Genomic DNA, 24,788 nt, shown 5'->3' on the forward strand with positions numbered 1-24,788 from the left:
TGTTACCAGAGCGTTGCTACCAAGCAACTGACAATTTGAGTGCCGACTGATCTGATCAGTCATATCACTACAACAGTATAAGAATCCGTGGCTTCAACTGATAAATAAGGTATAGGAGAGATGAATGATTTTTCCATTGTGAGGCTTATATATCTGCAAAGAAACGCTCCTGAAGGTAGTCCCCAGTCATTGTTGTCTCTGATTCATGGCAGGAATTTCCAGGAACTCACTGCATTGGAAATATAACCTGGGAAATACATCTCTGCAAACTGGATAGTGTGCTGGGCTGGTGTTGAAGCTCAGGACAGACATATAATCCTCCACAGGTAATTAAAGCAGAAAATGCTTCTAATCTCTTTGTTAGTCCACCTGTAGTTTTTGATCTAATAATAAACTAAACTTTAAAAAAATCCACCCTCATACATTTTAATTTAGACTGCACTGGGCATCTTTTAATATGTAATTTTTTAACTGACCTGTTTTGATTTATGTGTGTACTGTACAGAATCACATGTTCTGAAACATCACTGTCCTCTGTCTGTGTGAGTACTGCATAAATACCAAGATGTCAGAATTTGGACCATAATTCATGAAAGATTTTCGGTGGGGACATGATTGACTTTACACATGTGCTTACATTGCACATGTCCTTGAGTAGTGCCAGCAGTCCATGTGCTCTCCTTACCCAAGGCTGTAGGTCAGCAACTCTCTGGTGCAGACTGGTTTTCCTTGAATTTGGTGGGAGCTTGACTAATGACACTGGGGATTGTTCTATGCATTTTCATACTGTAGTAAGAGGTAGGATGAGGAGCTGTGGGCTCACAGAGGTCACTCTGGCCACATGTGGCTGAGACCATCTAATCCAGCCCTTCTGGAACAATCAGGGACATCGTCAGGTAAGTCAGGTTGCTCAGAGCACTGTCCAACCTGACCTTGAATGTTTCCAGGGACCACCTCACTGGGAAATCTGTGCCAGTGTTTCACCATTCTCACTGTAGAAAACTTCTTTCTCTTTGCCTCAACCATGCCCTTCCAGATCCCATGCTAACCCCTTATCCTTCGTCCCTCCAAACCCAGTGAAACCTGCGTGGCTTCTGTGGCAGGAGACCCTTGGACAGCTTTATCTGTTACTGAAGGACGTGGTGAAAATTAAACAGATTCAGTTACCACTACCTTATTTATTGGTGCAAATTCAATCTACAGAGGTGAGTCCCTGTGAGAGGTCAAGGCCGTCTCCGGGCCGGGGCCGGGGCCGGGGCTGGGGCTGGGGCCGTGCGGACGCCCCGTCGGAGCGCACCGCCCCTGGACCAAATCGGGTTATCGTAGTCGCTATGGGAACAGCGCCGCGGGAGGGGAGCGGGGGCAGCCGGAGGGGAGCGGAGGGAGAAGCCGGTGACGGCTCCGCTCAACCTGGGCGAAGCGGCGGCGTCGAGGCGGGGCTGCCCCGGCCGCTCGCTGCCTGAGCGTCGGCGGCGGGACGGGAGCGGTGACCGCGGTAAGGAGGAGAAGGGACGAGGACGAGGAGGAGGAGGAGGAGGAGGAGGAGGAGGAGGAAGGGACGCTGCCGGCGGCGGCGGGCGGGGTGCCCGGCGGGACGGAGGTGGTGCCAGCGGAGGTGACCGCTGCCTTTGCCGCCAAGAGTCCGGGGTCTGGGTGTCCCCGCTCCCGCCCGTGCCGGCGGTGGGGTGGTGGCCGCCCGGCCCGAGGGGCTTCTGTGCCCGCCGCCCTCCGCCGGGGACAGCGCCAGGACAGCCCCGGGACTCCCATCCGGCGGGGCCACGGCCGCGGGGCGAAAGGAGCAAACTCCGCGTTACAGCATTCAGAAAGTCCCGGTGCTGTGAAGTCCGTTCATTTCTTCGAAGTGCTGGCTCAGCTTCAGGTTAGAAAACCCCACAAAGTTTTCATGTTTTGGAAGGACTTTTAAACAGGTGCCGAAGTCTGGCTAAGCCGAGAGGTGCCATCTCTTTGCCGGGTGACTGTGCCTGTGGAAGTACTGGACAGAGCCCTAATCGCTCAAAAGCACTGCCGTAAGCCCAGCTGTTATCCCTCGTCACCAGGGCTAATCCATGCCCCAGTGTGGGTTTAAGCTTGCTGTGCCAGTTTAGAGGGCTTGACTTCAAGCCACGTCCTCCTTCTGGTACCCTCTCCACTCGCTCCGCGTCCGTCTGTCCGCACAAGCAGCGGGAGCGCTGGTGCCAAAGGTGAGGAGGGATGGGTGGGCAGGGAAGGGGATCGGGGTGCTCCAACAGCTCTCCGAGGCTGGGCTCGGGCACGGCTGCCTGCATGGATAAGCACTGGGTAACTGGTTACGTAAAGAACAGGCAGCCGAGGAGGAAAGTGTGATTTATGCTGCCTTCTGCTTATGACACTTTTTAAAAGTCTCAGATTAGACACCTGCCCTACTAAGTGTCTTCAGTGGGGAAGTCCAATATTTAGGGATACCCAGCCAGGTAGCACTACGATCAGGCAAGATAGCTTTGGTGTTATGGCAGCGCAACTAAGAATAGACTATGCTGTATATCTCTTAAAGCTAACACATTAGTTAAAATCTGTCTCAAGACACCAGTGTTCACTGCTTTTGACAGCTGTCTCTGTGCCCACAGCTGGGACATACACCTACTGCGGGGCAAAAAGCGTGAGCTTTCCCAGAGCTGCTCACAATGCTGTAAGTGATCTTGACACAGACAGGCTTAAGTTTTCAAACTGTAAATTTAGATTTCTTCTTTTGTGTGTCAATTTTTAAATGGTGAGTTAAGTAACTCCTGTCACAAGGATCAAACTTTAACACTGGTCTTGGTATTCTCCAGTACAGAGAAAACTCTCACTAGAGGCTTAGTTCTGCAGTGAATTGAGCCAGAGTGAGACTTTGGGGATCTCCAGTTAATCGTCTTTCTGACAGATACTGTAACTAAGATTCAGTACTGGTCAGAAATGTAAAGAAGTCTGTTAAAATGGATTCTCACCTTATGATGCAATGAGTTACTCCTGCTTTCACAGAGGAATCAGTCCTCAATCTGGATGGAGAATGCATGTCTCACCCACCTGTTTTCACAGCACTTAGTCTGGTCTACGCCACAATATATGATTAAAAAAGAACTTCAGAGGACCTGACGAGAGGTGAAATATCCTTTTGGGTCTGAGTTTCAAACTCTTTCTATAATTCTATAGATATAAATATTTACAGTGGATGACAGTATTAGAAGCTCCAATCTGCGACATTACTGACCCTTTAATAACATTGTGTAGTTACAATGACAGTAGAATAGAGAAAGATGAGCTGTGGAGCTCTCAAAGTTTTAATTCTGAAAATCTTTTTTGTGTTGGAGCCTTCCATCAGATGCTATACTTACTTTATTGCAGTAATATCTTTTCTTTTTGTGGTGTGTATTACCTTCTGAACTGTCATTTACATGGCTGAATGAATGGTGAAGAATACTTTAGGTCCCTCTGTCCTGACTGGAAACCTGGCTTTGTAGTCTGCAGAGATCAAAGCAAGATATAGAATTGAAGGTGTATTTGATTCATCATGGCAAGACCTGAGCAATATATAGGAGTTTTAATAACGAGTTAGGCAAACAGAGCAATTCAGTGTGTTTTAACTTCCTGGCTTCTGTAAGTCTAGAAAACAGTTTAGTGTAAGTTGTATATGATAGAGTGTTTTTATGGTTGCTACCAGAAACATTGTTTAAGGCATGAGTGGGAATTTGGCATGATTATAGCCCTGTTTCTTAACAAATAGAACTCATTTGCTCTGATAAGTAGACAAACTGTAAAATGCTGCTCTGCTTCATAAGCACATTTGAGTAGCACCCACTCTTTTGCTTCTGCAGATAACACAAAGATTATCTTCTGTAGAGAGTCCCAGCCATTAGTAGAGCTCCAGGCTATTGGGCCCTTCCTTCACTCTTTCTTTAAGATCTGCAGACTGGATTTTCATCTGGAGTTAATCAACACAGCTCTCATTTCTTTCAGTAAGGCAAATCTGTTTTCTATTAGTGCAGCTTTACTGTAGATCACAAAGCTGTAGCAGTTGACCAGTTACCTTTTCTCATAATGTTTTGGCTAGTAATTGAAAAATACCTTTCTTATTCATACCTGAGCTTGGGGTGCAGTTCATGCTGAATTCTTGCTTCTTTACCCCTCTTACAAGCAAAATGCAGATGTAAAATACATCAGATAAACTTGTTTGCTAAAAGACTGAAGCTCTAAGAATGCATTACAAACTACATAAATGCTGGGATGTGAGAGCAGTATTTTTTGTGTGTTTTCAATTTTAAAGAGTTTCATCACAAAAAAAAAAAACCAAACACAAACTATCTTTTGAGGGCCGTGGTATTTCCAGGAGGCCACTCAACATTTCCTTTGGTAGAAATGGTACCAGTTTTGTTTCTCTTTAGTCTTGCAGCACCTTGTGGTACTCTCTGACTGCCCTCCTGTCAGATTTACCTAGTGGTGATTTTTAAAGTCACTCACCTTCACTAAAGGCTTAGGTGACAATTCTCTGTGACAATTACACCAGACAAAGAGCTAGCCCATTTCTATTGTGCTGACAATGCAAAGTCTGCTGGAGAAAAGTGCATGCAGGAATGAGACTGCATGCTGAAGGGCAGCAGAGTTCTCACACATTTTTGAGCACACTTTGTCCCTCAGAAGCAGACCCAGGAGCAGCAGGAGCTGTCAGCCTGTGGCAGGCAGGTCAGACCATGAGCACTGCCCTGCTAGGGGCAGACAGGTATTACCTGGCATGCAAGAGCCTGTAGGCTGCCACAGTGCCCTGTCACAGTTGGCTCACTCTTGGACACTGCTGTGAGGTTCTTTTTGCTGCCCTTAAACACCTGCAGCCATGAAGGCTTGACAGTAAATAATGCTGCATTTAAAGCCTTAGCTTGATCCCCTGCACTTCTGTTATTCAAAACTCCTTGCTGCTTGTAACAGGGTCTTGTGCCTGGATACATTTCAACCACTGGGATTTTTCAGGTTTTTTAGTCCAGAAATAGCTTGTGTCCATCACAACAGGGAATCAGTATGCTTATAAAGCAAAACACAAGTTCTCTGCTGTGGTCTAAAAGTAGACCCCTGAGTGTCCTCAAAAGTCCTCTCTCTCTGTTTTGCAGGTCAGAATGAGGAATGCTGCTGTGTTAATATCATGATATTTGCATTGCTTTTAAATTTCTTGATTGAAAAGCTCTCCCTACTGCTTTTCCAGCATTAATTGCCTTGTAGCGTCTCAGACTGAGGTTATAATAATTTCCATTGAGATTACAATTTCATGGCAAGTAGCTGTAAACACCTTAGACTTCCATGTCACTAAACAAGAAGGACAGATAGGAAGTAGGATTATTTGTATGATTCTGGTATGGTAGAAGTCTCTGTATGGAGAGGATAATGGTAAGTAATTGCAAAAAAAAATAAAAAAATCACATAATATCCTGAGTTGGAAGGGACCCCCAAGGATCACTGAAGTCCAGTTCCTGGCCTCTGTGCAGGATATCCCTAAGAGTTACACCATGTGCCTGACAGTATCATCCAAATGCCTCTTGAACTCTGTCAGGCTTGGTGCTGTGACCACTTCCCTGGGGAGCCTGCTCCAGTGCCCAACCATTCTTTGGGTGAAGAATGTTTTCCTAATATCCACACTAAACATCTGACGTAACTTCAGGCCATTCCCTCCAGTCTTGTCACTTCCAGAGCGAAGAGATCAGTTTCTGTCCCTCTGCTGCCCCTTGTGAGGAAGGTGTAAACTTCTGTGAGGTCTCCCCTCAGTTTCCTCTTCTCCAGGCTGAACAAACCAGAAAGTGGTGAAGAGAGAACGGGGATTCTTTCACAAAGCTGTGGTGGACTATATAAATAAAATTGAGAAGGTGTTGGCAGCAGTTTCTTAATCAGAAATTGCTAAGTTTCTTTGGAACAGAATTAAAATATCTTTATCCCAAGAGAAATAGAATTTGAGATTCATCTTTGATGCTGTCACTACTTACTGGTACGTCATGCAGGTATGTCCAGCAGCATAGCCATGACCACAATTTCTGCCTGAGCAGCTGGTTAAACATTGCATCAGTTAGCATATACAGAACTCAGAGATGGGTGTAGCCAAACCAACTTAAGTATACCGATGAGTTGCAGTCCAGGTAGATATTAGATACCCTTCACTATCTGAAGGACACTGGACTTTCCTGGATAGAGTAATCCAAACTTTACTACAGAAGTAAATAATTTAAAATAAATTTTAATATGCTCCACAGTTTTGCATTATCTCTTTTCCCTGTGACTGTATGTCTTTTAAAAAGTACAATTATGAGCACAATTTGGGGATGGAGCTTGTCCCACTTATTTTAAAAATAATTTTCATTGTTTGTTACCCTCGGGTAATGTGTGGAATCTGGCATGTGTGGAAAAGGCTAAGTGGGTATCTTACATGAACAAATTCTGCTCTCTGACTGTAGTAATAAGGAATTACCACCCACAAGAAGGGAGGAAAAGCATTTCCCAGCTCCTCAGCCCCATTTGCTGGTATGCTTTTACTGGATGATAGTGGATTTCCTGGGAATCTATCTATAGCCAGATGAGTGACAATCTTTCTACTGACATCCCTGGACTTTGGATTAGGTTTGTTCCCCCCATACCCTCTTAAGACTTCTCCTCCTGCTCTGACACAACTACCACACCCCTAAGGCTCTCGAGAGTCACTGAGGATGGTCAGGAGTACTTCTGGACTGACAGACTGTGAAGGCAAAGACAAACCACAGGAGACTTGTCAAACCAAGAACATACCTTTACAGAGAGTTCAGCTGTATTCTCATTTTTTCCAGAAATGCACATTTCCCACCCTCTGCCTACTCTTTTCTTGTCCTCGAGGATGTTGCAATGTGGAAACCAGGAAATGGATCAATGGAAAAGGAATTTTTTTATTCTCAGAAGTTAATTTCCTATACACTAAACAGGCCCTGCTGATTGACTCATGTTTTACAGAAAGCAGCCCTGCTGTGACAAGTCTTAGCAAGTAGTGATCAGAGCCTGAAGGAGACTGATGTCTGTCAGGTTGTATGAACAGCCTCTTGCTGGCCAAAGAACAGTCAGAGAGAAGGCTAAGGAAACATACTCTCCTTGTTGGAAAAAGAGCTAGGAAAAACTAAAAAAAAAAGCTAGGAAGGTGAAAAAACAGATAAGGTATGTGAATGTTGATATTTCTGATGATTCTTTGGTGCATTCTCTGAAACAAGAAGAAATCACCTGGGCAAATATGGGAGAAGGTAAAAAAGTGGAAGATGAGGTGAAATTGTACAGAACGTGCCCTGAGAAAAAAATGGGAAAACTGTAAAGTACATGAGGAGAAAAACATGGGACTTGCTGAGAGTGTAGAGAACAAAAAGGAGTTTTGGAGGAAGGCAAAGCTAACAGGAAACTTTTCCCTGAAAAAGTCTCAGAGGGACTTACTAACAATTTTTAATATTTGAAGCAACCTTCCAGAGGCTGTGAGAGAAAGCAAGGTATTCCAGACCTCAATAAGGTAAATGTGTGCTTAACTCTGTGAGGTGGTTGTCCAGACTTGCAAACCACAGTGTGAGGGGAAGGCTTGTCTTCTAGGCAAAGGTCAAGGGTCAATAAGACCAAAGTCTTGAAATCCAGGTCTGTTTCTGGAGTGGAACATATATAAACCCCTTTGAAATTTTGCTTAAATAACACCAGAGGAGTTAATCAGCTGGATTGTGTCACCTCCCAGGATAGCCTCTTACAAAGAATCAGGAAATGGACTAATTGTACAACAGAAAGATGTGTATTCAGCTGGGGCAATGTCTCTTTTTAAAAATAATTTTAATGTGGATGCTTGCAAAGTGTGAATTTGTCCTTTTCCTCATTAGGACAGTCAGGCTGTAACTTTCGCCTTGCTTTGTTGTCCATATCCTGCTGACAGTCCTTCCAGTCTTTCCAAATAGGAAAGCCATTTTGAGTCAGTTAATGATTAGTCTGCCTGTGAACTTTAATTTAAAAACAGCAGCCGCAATTAATGGAGCCCACAGTGTTTTCTGCAGGCTGCAAAGGGCAGTAGTGGGTAGAGTGGTGGCTTGTTGAGCCTGCTAAATAGAGATGGCCACTTGCCAGCTCTCAAAGAGAAGAGATGATGGATGAGAGATGGGGAGGGAAACAATCTCATACAAACAAGATTCCCTTAGGAACAGCAGCACAAGCTGCCAGTGTGCATGAAATGCTTGCAGGGGATTTTCCTTCATTTGAAAACAGGCCATTTCAGCTGCAAGTGAGGTGCTTTCCTTTCTTTATATCTCCTGTGGAAGCAGATTTTTTAATGTCAGACGAGTGGAAGCCCCATTCAGAGTCTGTGGCATTCATGTTCCCACACCAAAAGCAAATCTGCCTGTTACCTGTACTTTATGAAAGCTCTGTACCTGGGCAAGGCTCAGGCTCAGCAGGCCTTGCTCAGACAAGGCATCCAAAATATTTCTCTGTTAGCTTCTGCAATACTAGTGCTAGGTGAAATGTTTTTCATGCGGAATGCCCTGCTTTGAGAGAGACCTATGAGAAAAAAAACACATAAAGGCAGCAAGAACAGCTCAGAATCACATGAAAACCAGGGATGTCAAATTAGAGCCCAAGTCTCCTTGCTCTCTTTTCTGGTCTGACCAACAAATTCCCCTCTTGTTCCTCTTATAATGAAACAGCTGGTGAGCTAGGAATAGTGGGAAGGGCACTCTTCAGCCTTCACACTTGTACTGATTGACCCCCAATGCCCCTGAAGTTAACAGAGTTAAACCAGTGTGAGACCAGGTCATAGCCAGAATAAGCCCAAACTCAGATAACTCTTTGCTGGTAAAAAGACAAGGGCATGCTCACCTTCATCACATGAAGGCACAAATGGAAATAATAGTGGTCCTTTAATTGGCCAGGCACCTGCAAAAGCTTACAAAATATTGCTGTCGTCATAGAAGTTGAAAAGGAACAGGAGACTTTGAATTATTTACAACAGCTTGTGGTCTGTTATGCTCCTCAGTTTTGTTAGCAGAGCTCACCTATGTGATACACAAGGGGTGACGAGATCAAGGAAAAGGTCTTCAGTTTTAAAGATCTTCATCCTTATTAGTGTGTAATGGTGAGCGGAGGCCACCATGCAGCAAGATCCAGGTACATGTTGGAATGGTGGGATCATGGAGTTGAAGCTGTCAGCACATCAATTCCAACCTGAGTGTGTTCATGCATCTTGGACAAGTAAGTCAGCGGCAGACAGCCAGAGCGTTGTGTGGTGATTTGAGAGCTGTTAACTGGAGTCACTCTGGTGATAAAAACAAACGCAAGGACCTGCTGCTCCTCCTCCACCAGAGCACAGAAATGAGACAGGAGCAGGATTACTTCCAGCAGCTGCTGACTGTGGCTGCTGTCACAAGGATAATCATAGCTGATGCTCCAGGGCAAAGCCAGTTACAGCTATCTCTCATGTGTAAGCACTGTGAAGTAGCAGAGGTGTTAATGTTTACAGAGTCTCAGGAGAGTACCTGTGGCCTTACACACCAAGGTAGCCACATCTGTGACCTGTCAAAGTTTTCAGCCCTTTTATGTCTTCCTTCTGAAGAAACTGGTATTACTTGCTGGGAGAGGTAGGATATAGGATTAGGGAAACTAGTCCTTTGATGCAGTTTGGCAAACTTCCTGATTCTGGAAAAGCCTAAACATTAGACTGAAATAATTTCAGACTTGGGCCTTGTACAGACTATTCAGGGTTTTGGAGCATTTTTCTTTAATGATGTGATGTATTTACATAGTATGAACATTTTTTGAAACAGAACAAGGCTACATTATGGCAAGTGATAAAGGCATGAAAGCAACTCTTCCTCACATTGAGGGCAGAATCCTATTGATCATTTCTCATCTAGGGAGTCTGGGAGCTCGCGGCTCTCAGCTCTACTGGGAGTAGTGTGTAGTTACGAGCTTCTGGTGATTTGCATTGTCCCTAAAGGCCCTAGACCCCAATGCAAAAACTTAAAAGTATCTTTTTCTCCACTTTATGTTTGCCTTTGTGTCTGTGTTTCAATAGTGAGGATTTGCTCAGGCTCTGCAGAATCAGACTCTTTAATCCGTTGCCCTCATGTTAACTTTTGACGCCATGCTCTGATTGGACTGCTGCCAGGAGTGGCCTTTCTGTAATCCCAGCTGCAATCATTGTTTGTGCCACCCCTTCTCCCTGGGGGCGAATGGAAGGGAGCAACAAGGCACGTAAGTGCACTGTGTGAAGAAACAGATGCTGTTCTGCTCCTGTGCAGGTCCCTAGTGCCTGCTTTGGATTCCATTGTGTTTAAATACAAATACAATAGGTAATAACTTTGTTCCATGCATTGTCCTCCTGAAGGGACAACATGAAGGGATTGGCTGGGTGGAGAGTTAATTCCATCCTTTTCTGAGCTGATTGCTGCAATCTGTTCTGTCTTCTAAGTGCTGGGTAACTCTCCAGAGGTAGAAACCTCTCACTTAGAAGTAATAACAGTTTAAACCTTGGTATGCTTGTACTTCCATCTGAGGCCAGCCTCCATTCCCTTGGCACTGGTGGTAGTGCTGAGGAAGCAAAGCTGATAGTTGGACTTCAGCCTGCAGAAGGTGGTGTAGCCTCCCCCACATTCAACAACAAATTTGCTAAATAATGGTTAAAGCTCTGCCTGGCCTTGTAGCTAATGCTCCTGTGGGTACTACCCAGGTATGGGTGAGCTCTGCTGCTCATGTTACAGCAGCAAACCTACCCAGGTGTGTTTGGCGTGAGTGGCAAGGTTTTGGGAGTGGTGGGGGGGGCTACAACAGTGGCTTCTATGAGAAGCTTCTCCTATGTCCAACAAAGCCCAAGCCAGGCTCCAAGGTGCACCCACCACTAGGCAAGGCTGAGCCCATCAGCCCAGGTGGGAGCACCTCTGGGATAACAGATTTAAGAAGCAGGGGAGAAAAATAGCAGCTGGGACACAGGTGTAAGAATATAGGAATGCAACAGCTCTCCAGATCCCAAGGTCAATGCAGAAGGAGGGGGAGGAGGTGCTCCAGGCACCAGAGGTTCTCCAGTAGCCCATGGGGAAGGCCATGGTGAGGCAGCTGTGCCCCTGCAGCCAATGGAGGTCCACGGTGGAGCTGATATCCACCTGCAGCCCCTGGGGGACCACACACCAGAGCAGGGGCATGCCCAAAGGAGGCTGTGACCCTGTGAGAAGCCTATGCTGGAGCAGGCTTCTGGCAGGACCTGTGGCCTCGTGGAGAGAGGAGCCCACACTGGAGCAGGTTTGATGGCAGGCCTTGTGACCATGGGGGGCAACCACATGGGAGCAGGCTGTTCCTGAAGGACTGCGCCCTGTGGAAGGGACACATGCTGGAGCAGTTCATGAAGAACTGTAGCCTGTGGGAAGGATTCACATTGGAGAAGTTCATGGAGGACTGCCTTTTATGGGGCAAACCCCATGCTGGAGCAGGGCAAGCGTGTGAGGAGCCACCCCCTGAGGAGGAAGGAGCTGCTGAAACAACATGTAGTGAACTGACAGCAACCCCCACTCCCCATTCCCCTATGCTGCTGGATGGGAGGAGGTAGAGAATTCAGGAGTAAAGTAGAGCCCAAGAAGAAGAAAGGGGTGGGAGGAAGGTATTTTTTCATTTTATTTCTCATTACCTTACTGTGATCTGATTAGTAATGAACTAATTTACCCAAGTTGAGTCTGTTTTGCCCATAACAGTAACTGCTGAGTGATCTCTCCCTGTCCTTATCTCAGCTCACAAGCCTGTCTCCCCCGCCTAGTTGAAGAGTGATAAAGCAGCTTTGGTGAGCTCTTGGTAGACACTAGGGTCAACCCACCACACAGGTTGCCTATTCTGCCTCCTCTCTAAGGATCTCCTGGCTAGAACATACCTGCCAGCAATAGTTTGGCTCCATGCATTGATTTTTCACATGTAGGATTGCTGCAAGGTTGTGTCCTCCCATAAGGGTACAGACAGGCAAGCCCTAGCCCCAGCTCTTCTCTGTGGGCAGGAGAAGGCTGTCCCAGCCTAGCCTGGAGGGAGAAAAGTATCCTTGTAACCTGATTTAAGGTGTTAGAACTGTGACTCATTTTAATTACACAGTGAGTTGAAGTTAAGGGGACGGTGCCTCTTCACCCTCTGTCTCACCCTCTGCATAAGTTGGCTGCTGTGGGTGAGATTTCTCAAGGTGTCCAGCACTAATTAGTTCCAAGTGGCTAATGCAGGAGCAATTTTAGGTGAAAAACAGACTGAGGGGTTTGTGGGGCAGAATGTTCTCAGCTGAGGTTGTTGATGATGGCACTGTTCTTTTTCTCTCCTTCCGTACTCTCAACCCACTCCAGGGAAGACACACAGAGCACTATGTCACTGGCATCCTGGTTCAGGTGGAATGAGCCCCCAAGCCGCATTTCCCAGAGGAGCCCCACAGAAATGGTGGTGGAAACGCTAATGATGGAGCTGAGCTGGCAGATCAAACAGGCCGAGAAGCAGCAGCGAGAGCGGGAGAATGAATATCGCAAGATCAAGACTGGGGTGGACTACGGCTGGCTGGTCAGCTATCCAAAGCACAGCTATGATATCAGCCCAGGAGAGCGGCTGCAGCTGGAGGATATGTGTACCAAAATACATCCTTCCTACTGTGGGCCTATCATAGTCAGGTACAGTGAAAGATGTGATGACTCAAGACCTTTTCTTTCCCCTTTTCCTCCATATGATGTGCAAAGAGGGAGTGAGAGTTGCCAGGACCAACAGAATCAAAGCTTGACATCCTGTATCATAAGCCCTGTTGGGACAGTGTCTTAGTGGAAGAAGGGAAATCTAATGTTTTAAGTCAGTTTAACATGACATTATTTCCTCCAAGTTACGAAGTGCCATCTCCCCCTGAGACTGGCTGGAGTACTTTATGCTCCTGAACAGCCAGAGCAGCTTTGTCTTGCCCGATGAACAGTCACCATTTCAGTATTGTGATGGCTTTTGCTTCAGACTTCAGAATCTTAGAGAAATAGAGGCTGAAAGAGGCCTCTGGAGGTATGTACTTTGACCTCTTACTTGGAGTAGGGCCAACTTCAAAGTTAGGTTGCTGAGGGCCTTGTCCTGTCCACTGATGAATATCTCCAAGGGTAGAGGTTCCACTGTCTCTGAAAAACTCCTTTGGCGTTTATCCACTCTCACTGGAGCCTTCATTCCTTGATTTAAGCTGTCCAGCAGGTCTATTTAGGCACTTGTCCTCAGTGTTCAAACTAGCCAAAAGGTGCTATTTTTTTTTTCCAGCCTGCGAGCCAGGTATTCCCAGAGAAAGGAGAGACTTGTGTCTCCCTCCTCTGCCCCCTCCACACCCTTGACATGGAGTGGGATGCAAGTGGGTCATGCAGTTGGATTGAACAGCTAAGTGATGCTTCTGGCTTCTGCAGTGTGGACTTAGACACAGCCTCGTGGACTTGCTGTTGAGCCTTCCAAGTGCTAGACATGGGACTGCTGCTTGCCAGCGGAGTGACCTTTTGTAGAAAAGCCTTTAGCAACTGAACTAAGTCTGCCTTGGCATCCAAACTGGAAGGGAGAGGTGTGGCTCTTTTCCTTTTGAGGTAGTTGTTGTAAGTTAAACCTTCGCATTTAGCACAGTGCAAGTGAGGAATAGTGACTCTGAAGTCCACCTTAGCCAAAACAAAGTTCTGAAATGGACCTTTATAATCAAATTTCCCTGTTCCAACATGTTCTTCAGTTAGGATTAGAAGACAGTCCTTGCAGGGGGTCTCAGCACCCTTCAGTCCCTCACTGTATATGCTGACACCTGTTTTCCCTTGAAAAAATGAATCTACAGTGCTTGAACTACAACTGTAAAAGCACCACTGGAGTAGCCAGTTAAGTATGCCAAAGCTACCTCTCTAGCCCTTATCTTCCCAGGAGCTGAACCTTAGAAGCAAGCTGGCACAGGCCTTGGACTCTTGAAAGGATAGCCATGGTGTCAGAATCAGAGATCATTCGGTGGCTGAGTTCTCTCCACTGAAAGTTTGCTGGGCAGCACCTCCCTTGTATTTGTATAACTCCAAGCTATGCTGTAAACAAGCCACTTCAAATCCCTTGGGGTTCAGAGTTATTTTCACCATCCCCAGGGTCACTGAGCAGGGACTGTCTGGCAAACAGGTTATTTCCATGAGAGCAAGCATCAGCTGCTGGAGCTGGGAGGCCCCAAGGTTCATCATCTGCTTTGGAAAAGCATTGAGCTGAGCCATATACAACTTGCTGCTGCTCTGCTATTTTTTAATTTTTTATTTTTATTTTAACTGAAACAGATCACACAAGATGTGTGATTTCAGTGCAGCTTTTAGTGTCGTTCCCTGTTCAGGATTCAGCATACTGTTGGCAGTAGATAAACATACTCAGCAATGCTGGTGGGCTCTATGTGGGCATGGTTGAAAAAGGCTAAAACCATCCTCTTAAAACTCTTACAAATTGCTATTGTAGGCTATCATAAGTTGTATTACAGTATGATTCCAGAAGTGGCAGTTTTTGTTCCATACTACATGGAGTTTACATGGTTAGCAGAGTCACATAAAAAAAATGAGGCCTGCATTACTTTAGTTTGTTCAATTCCGTGATTGAGAAGTGAAAATCAGACACAAAAATGGTGGAACTGGATTGGGTCAAAGGTCTGAATGGTCTGATGTGCAGCCTGTATGTGAGAGAGTGGCCAGTAGCATCAAAGAACAAGGCAAGCAAATCCAATAGTACAGGCATTATTTATTAGCATCCAACTTATTGTGCCTTGTAACTGAGAGACCTTTGGAGCCAGAAGTGGACTTCCTGTCCATAGTTGGCTGATGTAGCTTTTTCTTTCAGTACTTTGTTTAGGTTATTGGGGCTTTTCTCTTTTTGAACACAGGTAAAGTTTTAGCATTTGTGGCACCCTGTGGAAGAGTTCCACTCCTGAACTGTAACTCTGCTGTAAAATCTGTGCTTTGCTTGTCTTAAACTAGTGTGTCCTAGTTTTACTCAATAATCCTTTTATCTTATGTTGGAAATGTAAACAGCTGACCCCTCTTCTTTTATAACCTTCTAACCAAGAGCTCTATGATTCCAAGAAATCCTCATTACTGACACAAAAACAAAAAGAATGGGGCTTGCCATGTTAGGAGCTGAAAATGTATAGGAGAAAGAAGGAGCATGCAATTTAATTAAAAGACAGCCAAAATTGGGCAAATTCTCTTCTTAGAAAGGAAGATGGAGATTTTAATAACTTCCTCAAATTTCCACATGATGAGTATAATAGGAATTCAACTGAAACCTTCACATTTCCAGTGGATACTTTAATAACAAGATCATTGCACCGTTGATGTTTCCTCTTGAATACTCTGTGACTTCCTAATACGCAGCAACTTCTAGAGAAAAATCTTCCACAAAACCCCTCCACCATCTATAAGCTTGCATTTGGAAATTGAAATGCAGAGTGTGTACCCTACTGAAGCCCTTGGTTCTAACTGAAATAGTAAGCTTGATCCTTTCCCTTCCCTTTTAGACATTTCAAGAGCTGAAGTCCTTTTTGATGTACTTGGCAAGCACGTAATACTTAAATAACACAAGTAGCAGGCAACTTGCAATACTGCAGAGTTTGCTTTTTTTTGTGTCATGCAAGGTCTCCTTCTTTGTGAGACTCTGAGCTCAGAGTCAAAGCTAGAAAAAAACATTTTTGTATGAGTTGTCAGAGATGTCACTTCATTCTCCAAAGGTCTAAATGATTATCCAAATTGTCCTTTTCTGTGGCTACAGTCTCATCTGCTAAGAGGTAAAGTTCCTATAAATTTGTTTCTTTAAATGTGGAGGAGGCTGGAAAGGAGTACTTCACAAATAAGAGGGGTTTTTTCATATCCAGTTTGCTAATTTTGTATTTCAGGCCAATAGAAACCTCTCTTTGAGTCTGTTGGAATTCTGGAGGGATTCAAATACACTGCAAATACCATCAGATATCTGGAGACTCTGATTCACCTCATGTTAATAAAGCTATTGCATTCAAGAGTAACTTAGCTTTAGGTTACTGGGTTGGAGATCACTGACGATTTAAAATTAAATCCTGGAGCCATTTGAAGGAAACGACAGTGAGACCTTTGGTATCTGACTGCCATGGTTAAACTGAACAAGTAAACTAGCAGGTTACCAGTACAAAATGCTAGATTTTTGCCATCTTTGCTCAGAGCTTTAGCCCTAATCGAAGTTAGTGAAGGTCTCTAATTTCTTTCAGTTTCAGCAAAAGTGAAACAGTTGGGTTTTGTCCTTCTCTGCCCAGAGGGAAACAAAAAAGCCCTACTAATATGGAAATGTAAACCTGCATTTTGGTGACCCAGGTTGTTATTCACACCACAGGCTAAGGACTATAATTTTCAAAGGTTTGTGTATAGCTGAAGCAGCTTTCCTAGTATGCTTGAAGACAAATGACTAAAATCAGAAATGGATTTATTTACAATTATGAACTTAAGTTTGAGGTGATGTAAGTGTTGCAATTAGTGTGAATGCCATAATTCTTTAGGAGTCCAGGAGCCTTCTCTAGCAAAGCTGTTCACAGTGTTACACTATAACCAGGATTCCTGTTCAAAATATAGATTCGGGAGTCAGCAGCTAATTATTAGCACTAAGCACCCCACATTTTCTTTGGATTACTAAATCCACTTAGAGCTCCCAGTTCAGACAGGCACTCAGGAATACACTGAACTATAAGCATATTGTTTAAGTCCATGGACTTCCATTGGATTTAACAGGGTTTTAAAGTTCAGGCTGTACTTAGGCAACCCTCTGTACCGGGGACCTACAGAATAACATAGGCAGGTGACAGCGCTTTAAAAGAGCAGTGCCAGTATGAGCCAAGCGCAGTCAGATCCTTAAAATCTTAAAGGAAACGGAAGGGTCACAATTTGAAAAACAAATTTGTTTGAACTGGGATTAAAACGTTGCCTGGACTGGGGAATGTGCTCATCCCTATGTATGCCTGTAGATCTGCCCCAGGCTTCTGTGCTGGTTCAAGGTGAGTTTTGTTGACAGTCATGTCTGCGTGACTTGCATAATGTCTTACAGGCTACCAGCACTCTCACAGCTTGTGTCACAAGGCAGACAGATAGGTAATGATTTTATGATGAATAAGAAAATCCTGTTGAGGCATTTCTAGATACGGTTGTGCAGTTGCCTAGCTTGAAACTGTTCCATGCAAAAGCTTAAGGGTGTTAACCTGTGCTAGAAGACAGGTGAGCCTTGTGCAATTTTGTGTGCTAAATTCCACTGAGCAGCTTAGAGTGGAGTTTGTTTCCCAAGGTGAAAGCCCATATCCCTTGATTCCAGTGGTTTTGCTAGTTGGGTGTTCTGTGCAGAAAGCAGACTGATGGATATTCCAGCACACCAACTGGCTTTCATTGATAAGCAGGTAAGATGGCTTTGGTTACATGTAGATGCCTGTAGCAAACATCATCTGTCCTTTGATACACAGACTGGTTTAGCTACATCTCAGCCCTCATAGCCTGTCCATCTTTTCTGCTGAGAGATATTTGTGGTGTGCACACCTTTTGGACTTCCTACATGGGCTGTCCCTTACACAAATGTGCTGGTACTGAAGTTAGGTGAGCATTAATAAAGTGGTAAAGTTAGTTCATCCTATTAGGGGACAGAAAAGGCTTCCCTTTCCCTTCTCCAGCGGAATGTGAGTGGCTTTTCATTGGGGGACTAGCAGACAACCTTTTGGATTGTTTCCTCTTTGATTCTTAGACCTGCTCAAATCCCTGTGAAGTAGTTTCAGTGTTGGTCCTGAAAAGTCAGAGGTAAATCTTAACTGCAGAGTTCACAAAACTATTCTTGCTGTCCTAGCTAAGAAGAGTGCAAACAGGTAGATAGCTGTGAAGGCGGAGAGTTACTCTGATTCTAGAAACCTATTTCAGCTAAATTGGTTGGGAGTGTTATTAGCAACACAAGGCATGAGCATCAGAGCTCTGTGCTCAAGGGGTAAATTTGCTGTCAATTCGCTGTCAAACCACCCCTTTTCTCTCTGGTTCTCAGAGCCAGTCACTGGTCCAGTAATAGCCTGACACATGCTGCTATCTGCTCAGGAGCCACAATCCAGCACAGCCTCAAAAACTGAAGGCAGTGATGAGGCCTTTTGGGTGCACAATTGTCAATAGAAAAAAGGAGGATGTACTGATATATATAGATATAAAATATGACAGCATCTCTCTTTAAAATACACATGGAGATAAAATGATGGAATGACTCATTCAGTTCACCTCTGCAATAAAAATCCTTTGAAGGTGGCTTTCCCTGGTATAATAATAATAATGTTGTGAAGACTTGGGCTTCCATGCACTTATCTGTCTATACTTCAAACAGGATAAAAGGAAAAATGTATTTATTGTGAAAACTGCATTTTGGGCTCTTTGATAACACAACTGAAGTGCCTTCTCAAAAGGCAGAGAGGATGTTTGCAATGTGCAGCAAATCCCTGTTACCGCTGTTGTGTGCTAACCCTCAGCAAGGTCTAGTCTCTTGCTCTTACAAGCTCTGTTTGGCATCACTGTGTAAGTACTTATATACCACTATGAACTACAGTGCCCCAGAGGCTTTTTGCACCCAAATGTTCAAAGTTTACAAGTTTTTGGTGAGCGGAGGGAGATTAAGAATTCATCCAAAGTGACTGAAATAGTTAAGGGGCATTTTGGTGACTTTGGTAGGTTTTGTGTCAAGCTGCTCTAGCTTAATGCTGAAAGGGGCTGGTGACTTCTGCAGACACTGAGTTCCCTCAGCAAGCAATACTGACTGGTGTCTCCACAGCTGGACATATAGCTGCCAGTACTTGTTGGGAGAGAAAGGCACTGAACTATCTGAAATATAGCACAATGTCAAGGTGTATGTCCAGTAACAGGCCTCTGCAGTAAGAGTCAAAATACATAAATACACAAAAAGTCTTTTTGGTTTCTCTCTGGCTTTCTTTCTGTCCTTACTATCTTGTGGGTACCCTTTGGCACACTATTAAGCAGTGCAATGCCATATGCACTAAACTGCCTGTTACATTCCTAGGGCTTAGCAAAAACCAAAGAGGCAATATCTTATGCTATCTACTTCTGTTGTATTAGGCCTATTTAAATACAGTCCTACTGTTTTCCATCCTTGTTAAGTTCTTTTGCAGAAAAATACCAAAATGCTTACAAACCTTATATACTTTAGCTTCCATGAAGTACAAATACCTGGATTCTAAAGAAGTACTAGTTCAGCTCTCTGTCTGCTTGTAGGTGTATTTTTTATAGTAACAAGTGAATATTTATTAGAAGAGTACCCATATTACCCTTTATCATAAATGCATAAATGAACAATTAGGATATCTACATGACTACTGTGTGAGCCTGGGGAGTGGATCCCTCACTTTCCGGGCTTGGGACCAAGTCACCCAACTAAATGTCAGAAATGGCATGTTCTCTTCTTTGCCCGGCCAGTGGCCCACTCAGTGACTTCATGAAAACTGCATCTCATCTTCCTCACCTGCAAAATAAACAGTGGTGATTCTTCACTTCCTTGGTATTAAGCTAGCTTACTAAATGTAAAAAAAGGCACTGAAGTAATTCACAGTGCCTAATGAACTGAGCCAGTTCATTTTCTTACAGAAGTCCACTGGAAGATGAAATACCACTCTACTGAAAGTTAAATATTGAAAGACTATCAAACAAAGAAGAGTTTTACTGGATTTTTCTTTGTCTAGTGGCCATTGGTTAACGTTATGGGGAACAAGAATTGGAAAAAGGGAAACTAGTGGGCCTTTCCCTGGTCTACCCTCAGCTTCCGGTAAGGTGCAGTTAAAGGGCTATTTAAGCAAGGATTTGCATTTGGACAGCCATGTTTAATCAGCACTGATGGGGACATTTTCCATAAACTTGTCTAATAATTTTGTTTCTTAGCTATTGATAGCACTGAGTTCTGGTTTAATAGGTGTTGTGTGAAAGAGCACTTCCTTCTGTTTCAAACTTGCCTTCTAGCTTTGTTTAGTTCTCCCAAGTATTTCTTGTGCTTATAAGAAATAGTGATTAATTGCTTCCTTACATTTCATGGCTTGCTTGTGATTTTAGAGACCTTGAATATATCTTTATGGCCCCTCCCCGTTGTTGTTCCCTTCAGTTCAGGGAGTCCCATTTAGCAGGAAAAGTGTAAGTTCCAAGCTTAGCACAGGGATTTGGCAGCAATCCGTAATTTGATGATTTTAATCAAAGCTGTGCCTTGACTGCACTTTCAGATTCCGGCAAGTTGTTGCTGAATATGAACCAGAAGCACAGGAAGTATCCCGGCTCTTCCGGTCTGTCCTGCAGGAAGCTGCCGACAAGATCAAAGAGGAGGAAGAGGCCAAGAAGCTTGCCAGGCAATGGAATACAAAGAACAAAACCAGCCTCTCCTTAGCAACATTTAAATCTCGGTCCAGGATTTCCCCGTTCATCAGTGATATCAAGACCATCTCCGAGGATGTGGAACGGGGCACTCAGCCCACCAGAAGGGTTTGGAGCATGCCAGAATTTAGGAGCACCAAGGATTTCTGACTCCATACTGAATAAGGTTTTTAGACAGTGATCTTCCAAAATCCCAGCTAACCCTTTTTTAGCTCTACTGTTTCTTCTTTCTTCCAGCTCTCTCTTCCTGCCTATCTCTGTCTTGGAAGCTGTGTCCATAGTAACTGCGGCTGATGCCTGCAGTAGATGATACAATTTATTACCAAACATGGTAGCCTTTCCTTTAATTTAGTAGCTATTCAGTAACCTTAAGGGCAAGGCTCACTTACTATCTCATTTTTATTACTGCTCTTTTGTGGAAAATGAATTAGTTTTGCTATGTCTGTCTTTCCCTTTCCCCTCTAGCCTGGACTTAGTTATCTATAAAAACTTTTGGCTCAAACTACTGAGAGCTGTTGCCTGGACCAATCTTGCTGAAAGCAAGACAGCAACTTAAATGAGTGAGGCTTGCAGGATCAGGCTTGTGAGGTAAAGCTAGTATCTGATTTGGAACTGAACTTCCTTTTCCAACTAATAGCCTTCCTCAGTGCTACAACAAACTTCACAGGTAACCTCAGCACTGCTCTTGATCCACTTTTTGCTGACAGTTCACAATCCAACCTGCGCAGAAAGAGACCCAAGATTTTTGAGATTAAAGGCCAATATTATTCCACAACAACCAGTTTATGCATGTTCAGGTTTCTTGGGATTTTCTCTTTTGTGCAAGCAGAACCCCCTGAACCTTGCACTTGCAGAGTAGACAGAAATTGAACAACCTGGCTATGTAGATATACAGGTGGATACCTCAGAGCTGAGTCAATTGCTGTTGTGGGTCCTCAGTGCTGTTGCTGAGGTAAGTGCTCCACCCCACACTTCAGTAATAAATCAGCGGGTTGAAATTAATGTTTATGGCCAAGCCTGAAAGAGTACTGAAGTAGAGTATCCATGTATAGAGAAGGGTGAAGGGACTCAGCATTCATCCCCAGGGCTCTTTGTACAGCAGCAACAGGTGAGATCATATGAACAGCTTGCTGCTGTGAGTGTCTGAAGGGCTCTGGCAGAGGAACGTTCTGCTGAGAGCTTGAAGAAGCAGGAAAATGCCATTAAGGAAAAGCTGCCAGGGTCCTAAGTCAGCATCCGTAGGGAGATCTCTTACCAGTAAAGGAAACAGGACAGCACACTGGGAAAGTCATGGGTCCTGAAGAGAACCCAAGGGCTAGGATGCTTTGTGGTGACCAAGGGAAGATGGGGAAGGAAAAGAAGGATTTGCATGTATGACTGGCTTTTGGGGAATCATCCCAGTGGGGTATAGCCTCTTGGAGGACCCTGTAGCTTTGCTGTTCTTTTGTCTGTTTCCAGCTCTTTTCCCTGGGGATCTTTGCAACAGCGTGGGGGTTCTACAGCCAAGAGAAAACCCTTTGAAGCTGTGCCAACTCTGGGAAGAATTCCAGTGCATGAAATCTATCCTGGAGTAGAAATGTGTGGTTTCTTCCAGAGATGGGGGAAGGCAGAATAAAACAAAGATCAAGATCAAACCCTTAAGAGCTCTCTGTGAGATTCTGGCTCTTCCTCTCTTCCCTCTGGGCTATGTAAGATTGAAGACAAGGCTTTCTTACTAGCATCAGGCTGTAGTTTCTTGTCCCTTGGTAAACACTGCTGCCAGCAACCCTCCTAGGGGCAGATAGCAGAAGCTCACCTTGGGGCTTCCAAATACAACATCCAGTTTGGGACAAGCTATTTCAACTCTAGGTCAGCGAGGGAGAGTTTAAAGCCTTCCAACAATCAGCTTAGTATTTTTCAGCTGTACGTCCTTGTGAAGTAATGTGATTGTGTATATGAAGTAAAAACAAAGGATTGAGATACTTAGCATAGCCTTAGCTGTCTAGAAGATGTAGGATCTCTAGCAAGGGATCATCACAAATTTCAGAAAAATTCTTGTTTGGAAAAAAAGTCAGCCATATTTTTTTTTATATTTGCAAGCCACTGTATGGTACTGAAGGCCGAGACGAGTTCATGAATTTCCTGCTACAGCGCTGTAGTCATTTTATTTGCACTTATGTTCTATTTGACACTTTCAGTATTGACTGTATTGATGCGATGTTTGATGGAGTGCTGGGAGACACGGGACATTTTGACACATTGACATAAAGCTCTTCGTTACAGTACAGTGTCAATAGCATGCTCACTCTTAAGGAAAATCAGGAGTAAGTAACTTCCCTACACCAATGTACAAAGCCAAGGAAATCACCTGAAGGATGTTCACACTATCACAGCAGCCTGTGATCATGCTGTGCCCTTCGTTAACAACTTCTAGCTAGCAGATACCATTCTCCTGCAAGAGCTAGCAAAGGGAGACAAATCTGACCTTTGGCAAAAACCCTGCCTGTTATGGAGGCCAGGCTGTGGCAGTGCTTGTGACAGCTGTTTTGTTTCAACTTACCCAGCATTTCTAATTCCACAACAAAATGTAATCCAAACTTTTAAACCATATCACTCTCCCTGTACTGCTTCTGCAGATTACACTGGGCTCACAGTAGGATCTGATGACAAAGGGATATTCAGATACCAAACTATGAGAGTTCTATTCTTACCCCGTGTTATCTAGTACTCTTAAAGGGACAGAAGTACTACCATGTTCACCTGTAGCCAGCCATCTGGAGACTGACTGTGACCTTCTGCATTGTGTGTGCAGCAGCAGGCACTGAAACAGAGCTGGAGAAGTGGTTTGGACACATGATTGCTGCACTCTGCTTGTGGTGCTCCTTTTCCTTAGGAATGCTGTAGACTGAACCATAAAAGATCCTTTGGCCACAGCATGTAGCAACAACTACCCACTCATGTTTGCCTTGTCCTAATTCCACATTTCTGTGTGGCTAAATTAGCGTCTCAGTTCAAACCAGGAGCATGAAACTCCTGACTGTCCCCAACTACTGTGTTATGGTCCATAGCACTGGGCACACAGAGTGGGCAAACAAGATTGCTTTTGGCTGAAGCTAACCCAAATGATCCAGGTGGCTCACAGCTCCATAAAGCTGGACTAATGGTGGTCTGAAATAAACCCTCACGAAAATGTAGAGTGAACATCAGGATATCATTGATAACTGTCTGACTACAGCTCCGCTCCTCCTGGGCTGCACTACTTGCTAGCATAGAAAAACTAAATAAAACATTTCTAAAGGGACTCTCTGATCTGTTCTTAGCACCTCCCTAGAGCTAGTACAGTGTTTAATTCTTTAGGAAGAATAAAAAGTGAACTAGCAGCACATCACCATCAACGTACAAGAGTGAACTGAACAAGAACCATTCTATATCCTCAGAGATTCTCTTGGAACTGAGCAAGGATTTCGGTATAAGCTCAGAGCATTGCTGTTGGCCCACTGCTGATGGCGTTGTGCTGCCCAAAAGACACTGTCACACCCAGCAGAAAGGCAGTCCTATACTTGCTATACATTCCAATAAATAATGGCAGCAGCTCAGTTGCACTGCTGGGCTTCCAAGGGCTAACACTTCTCAGAGGCACTACTCACCTGAGGGAGGCTGTGCAGCTCTGCTTCTGGGGCTTCTACAGAGGGGCCTGGTCCGGAGACTGTGGCAGCCAGCAGAGGTGTGCAGTGCAGGAGGCACATAGTTCAGGCAGCTGTCACGCTACAGGGAACTGGAGTGAGCTCTGCACGAAATACCTGTCTGCTGACATTGCACTGTTTATCTATTTCATCATGGAACCTTGGAGAATTAAAGCAAAGCTGTGGAATATAAACCAACTGATTTGTACTTGTTGTCTTTAATTAAAGATCTCCTGAAATATAATCTGTCTGCATCTAGCCAAACACAACTGCTGTTCCACTGCCCTGGAAGTGGAACTCTGTGTGTATCAGAAGAGGAAGGCAAGAATGGCAAAGGTACTTGATCTAAACAAAAAAAACAATCCTCTCTCTACAGGCTACAAATGCAACTGCCCATCTTCCATCTTGCTACCTCTACAAACAGATCTGAAGATACAAGATGATAAATAACCGGGATTAAGCAATTGCAAAGGTCTGAAATTCTCTGAACCTACATAGTCTACAGACACAACCTTGAAATCATCAACATGCTTCCAAGCACATCTTACATTAACCAGTATTACCACAAAATGAGGAGATATAAATGACAAAAGGCATGTTTTGTCTCCAGGTACTTTTGAGTCACTCCACTGATTCCATACCTGATCCTGGGTACTAGAACACCTTAATATCAGCAGATGGCCCCAGATGACTCAGGACTCCCTCTGCTATGCATCATACATGCAAAGGATGCATGTGTTTA

The 24,788-nt window shown here is 44.4% G+C and overlaps 1 protein-coding gene across 5 annotated transcripts; it reads left to right on the forward strand.

Moving 5' to 3' along the window:
* The first annotated feature begins 268 nt into the window (after window positions 1–268).
* RD3 (RD3 regulator of GUCY2D) lies at window positions 269–24,340 on the forward strand. Of its 5 annotated transcripts, none has more exons than XM_050314394.1 (3): window positions 269–326; window positions 12,333–12,647; window positions 20,237–24,340. In XM_050314394.1, exons 2-3 carry the CDS (start codon window positions 12,352–12,354, stop codon window positions 20,532–20,534), a joined length of 594 nt encoding a protein of 197 aa, XP_050170351.1. In that variant the 5' UTR covers window positions 269–326; window positions 12,333–12,351; the 3' UTR covers window positions 20,535–24,340. The 5 variants fall into 5 exon arrangements, with proteins under 5 accessions (XP_050170351.1, XP_050170350.1, XP_050170347.1 ...); XM_050314393.1 differs by lacking the exon at window positions 269–326 and adding an exon at window positions 1,388–1,495; XM_050314390.1 differs by lacking the exon at window positions 269–326 and adding an exon at window positions 1,715–2,201.
* The last annotated feature ends 448 nt before the right edge of the window (window positions 24,341–24,788 follow it).

Source organism: Myiozetetes cayanensis, unplaced genomic scaffold (genome assembly GCF_022539395.1).
Source record: "Myiozetetes cayanensis isolate MyiCay16 unplaced genomic scaffold, myiCay2020 scf2-11, whole genome shotgun sequence".
Taxonomy (NCBI): domain Eukaryota; kingdom Metazoa; phylum Chordata; class Aves; order Passeriformes; family Tyrannidae; genus Myiozetetes; species Myiozetetes cayanensis.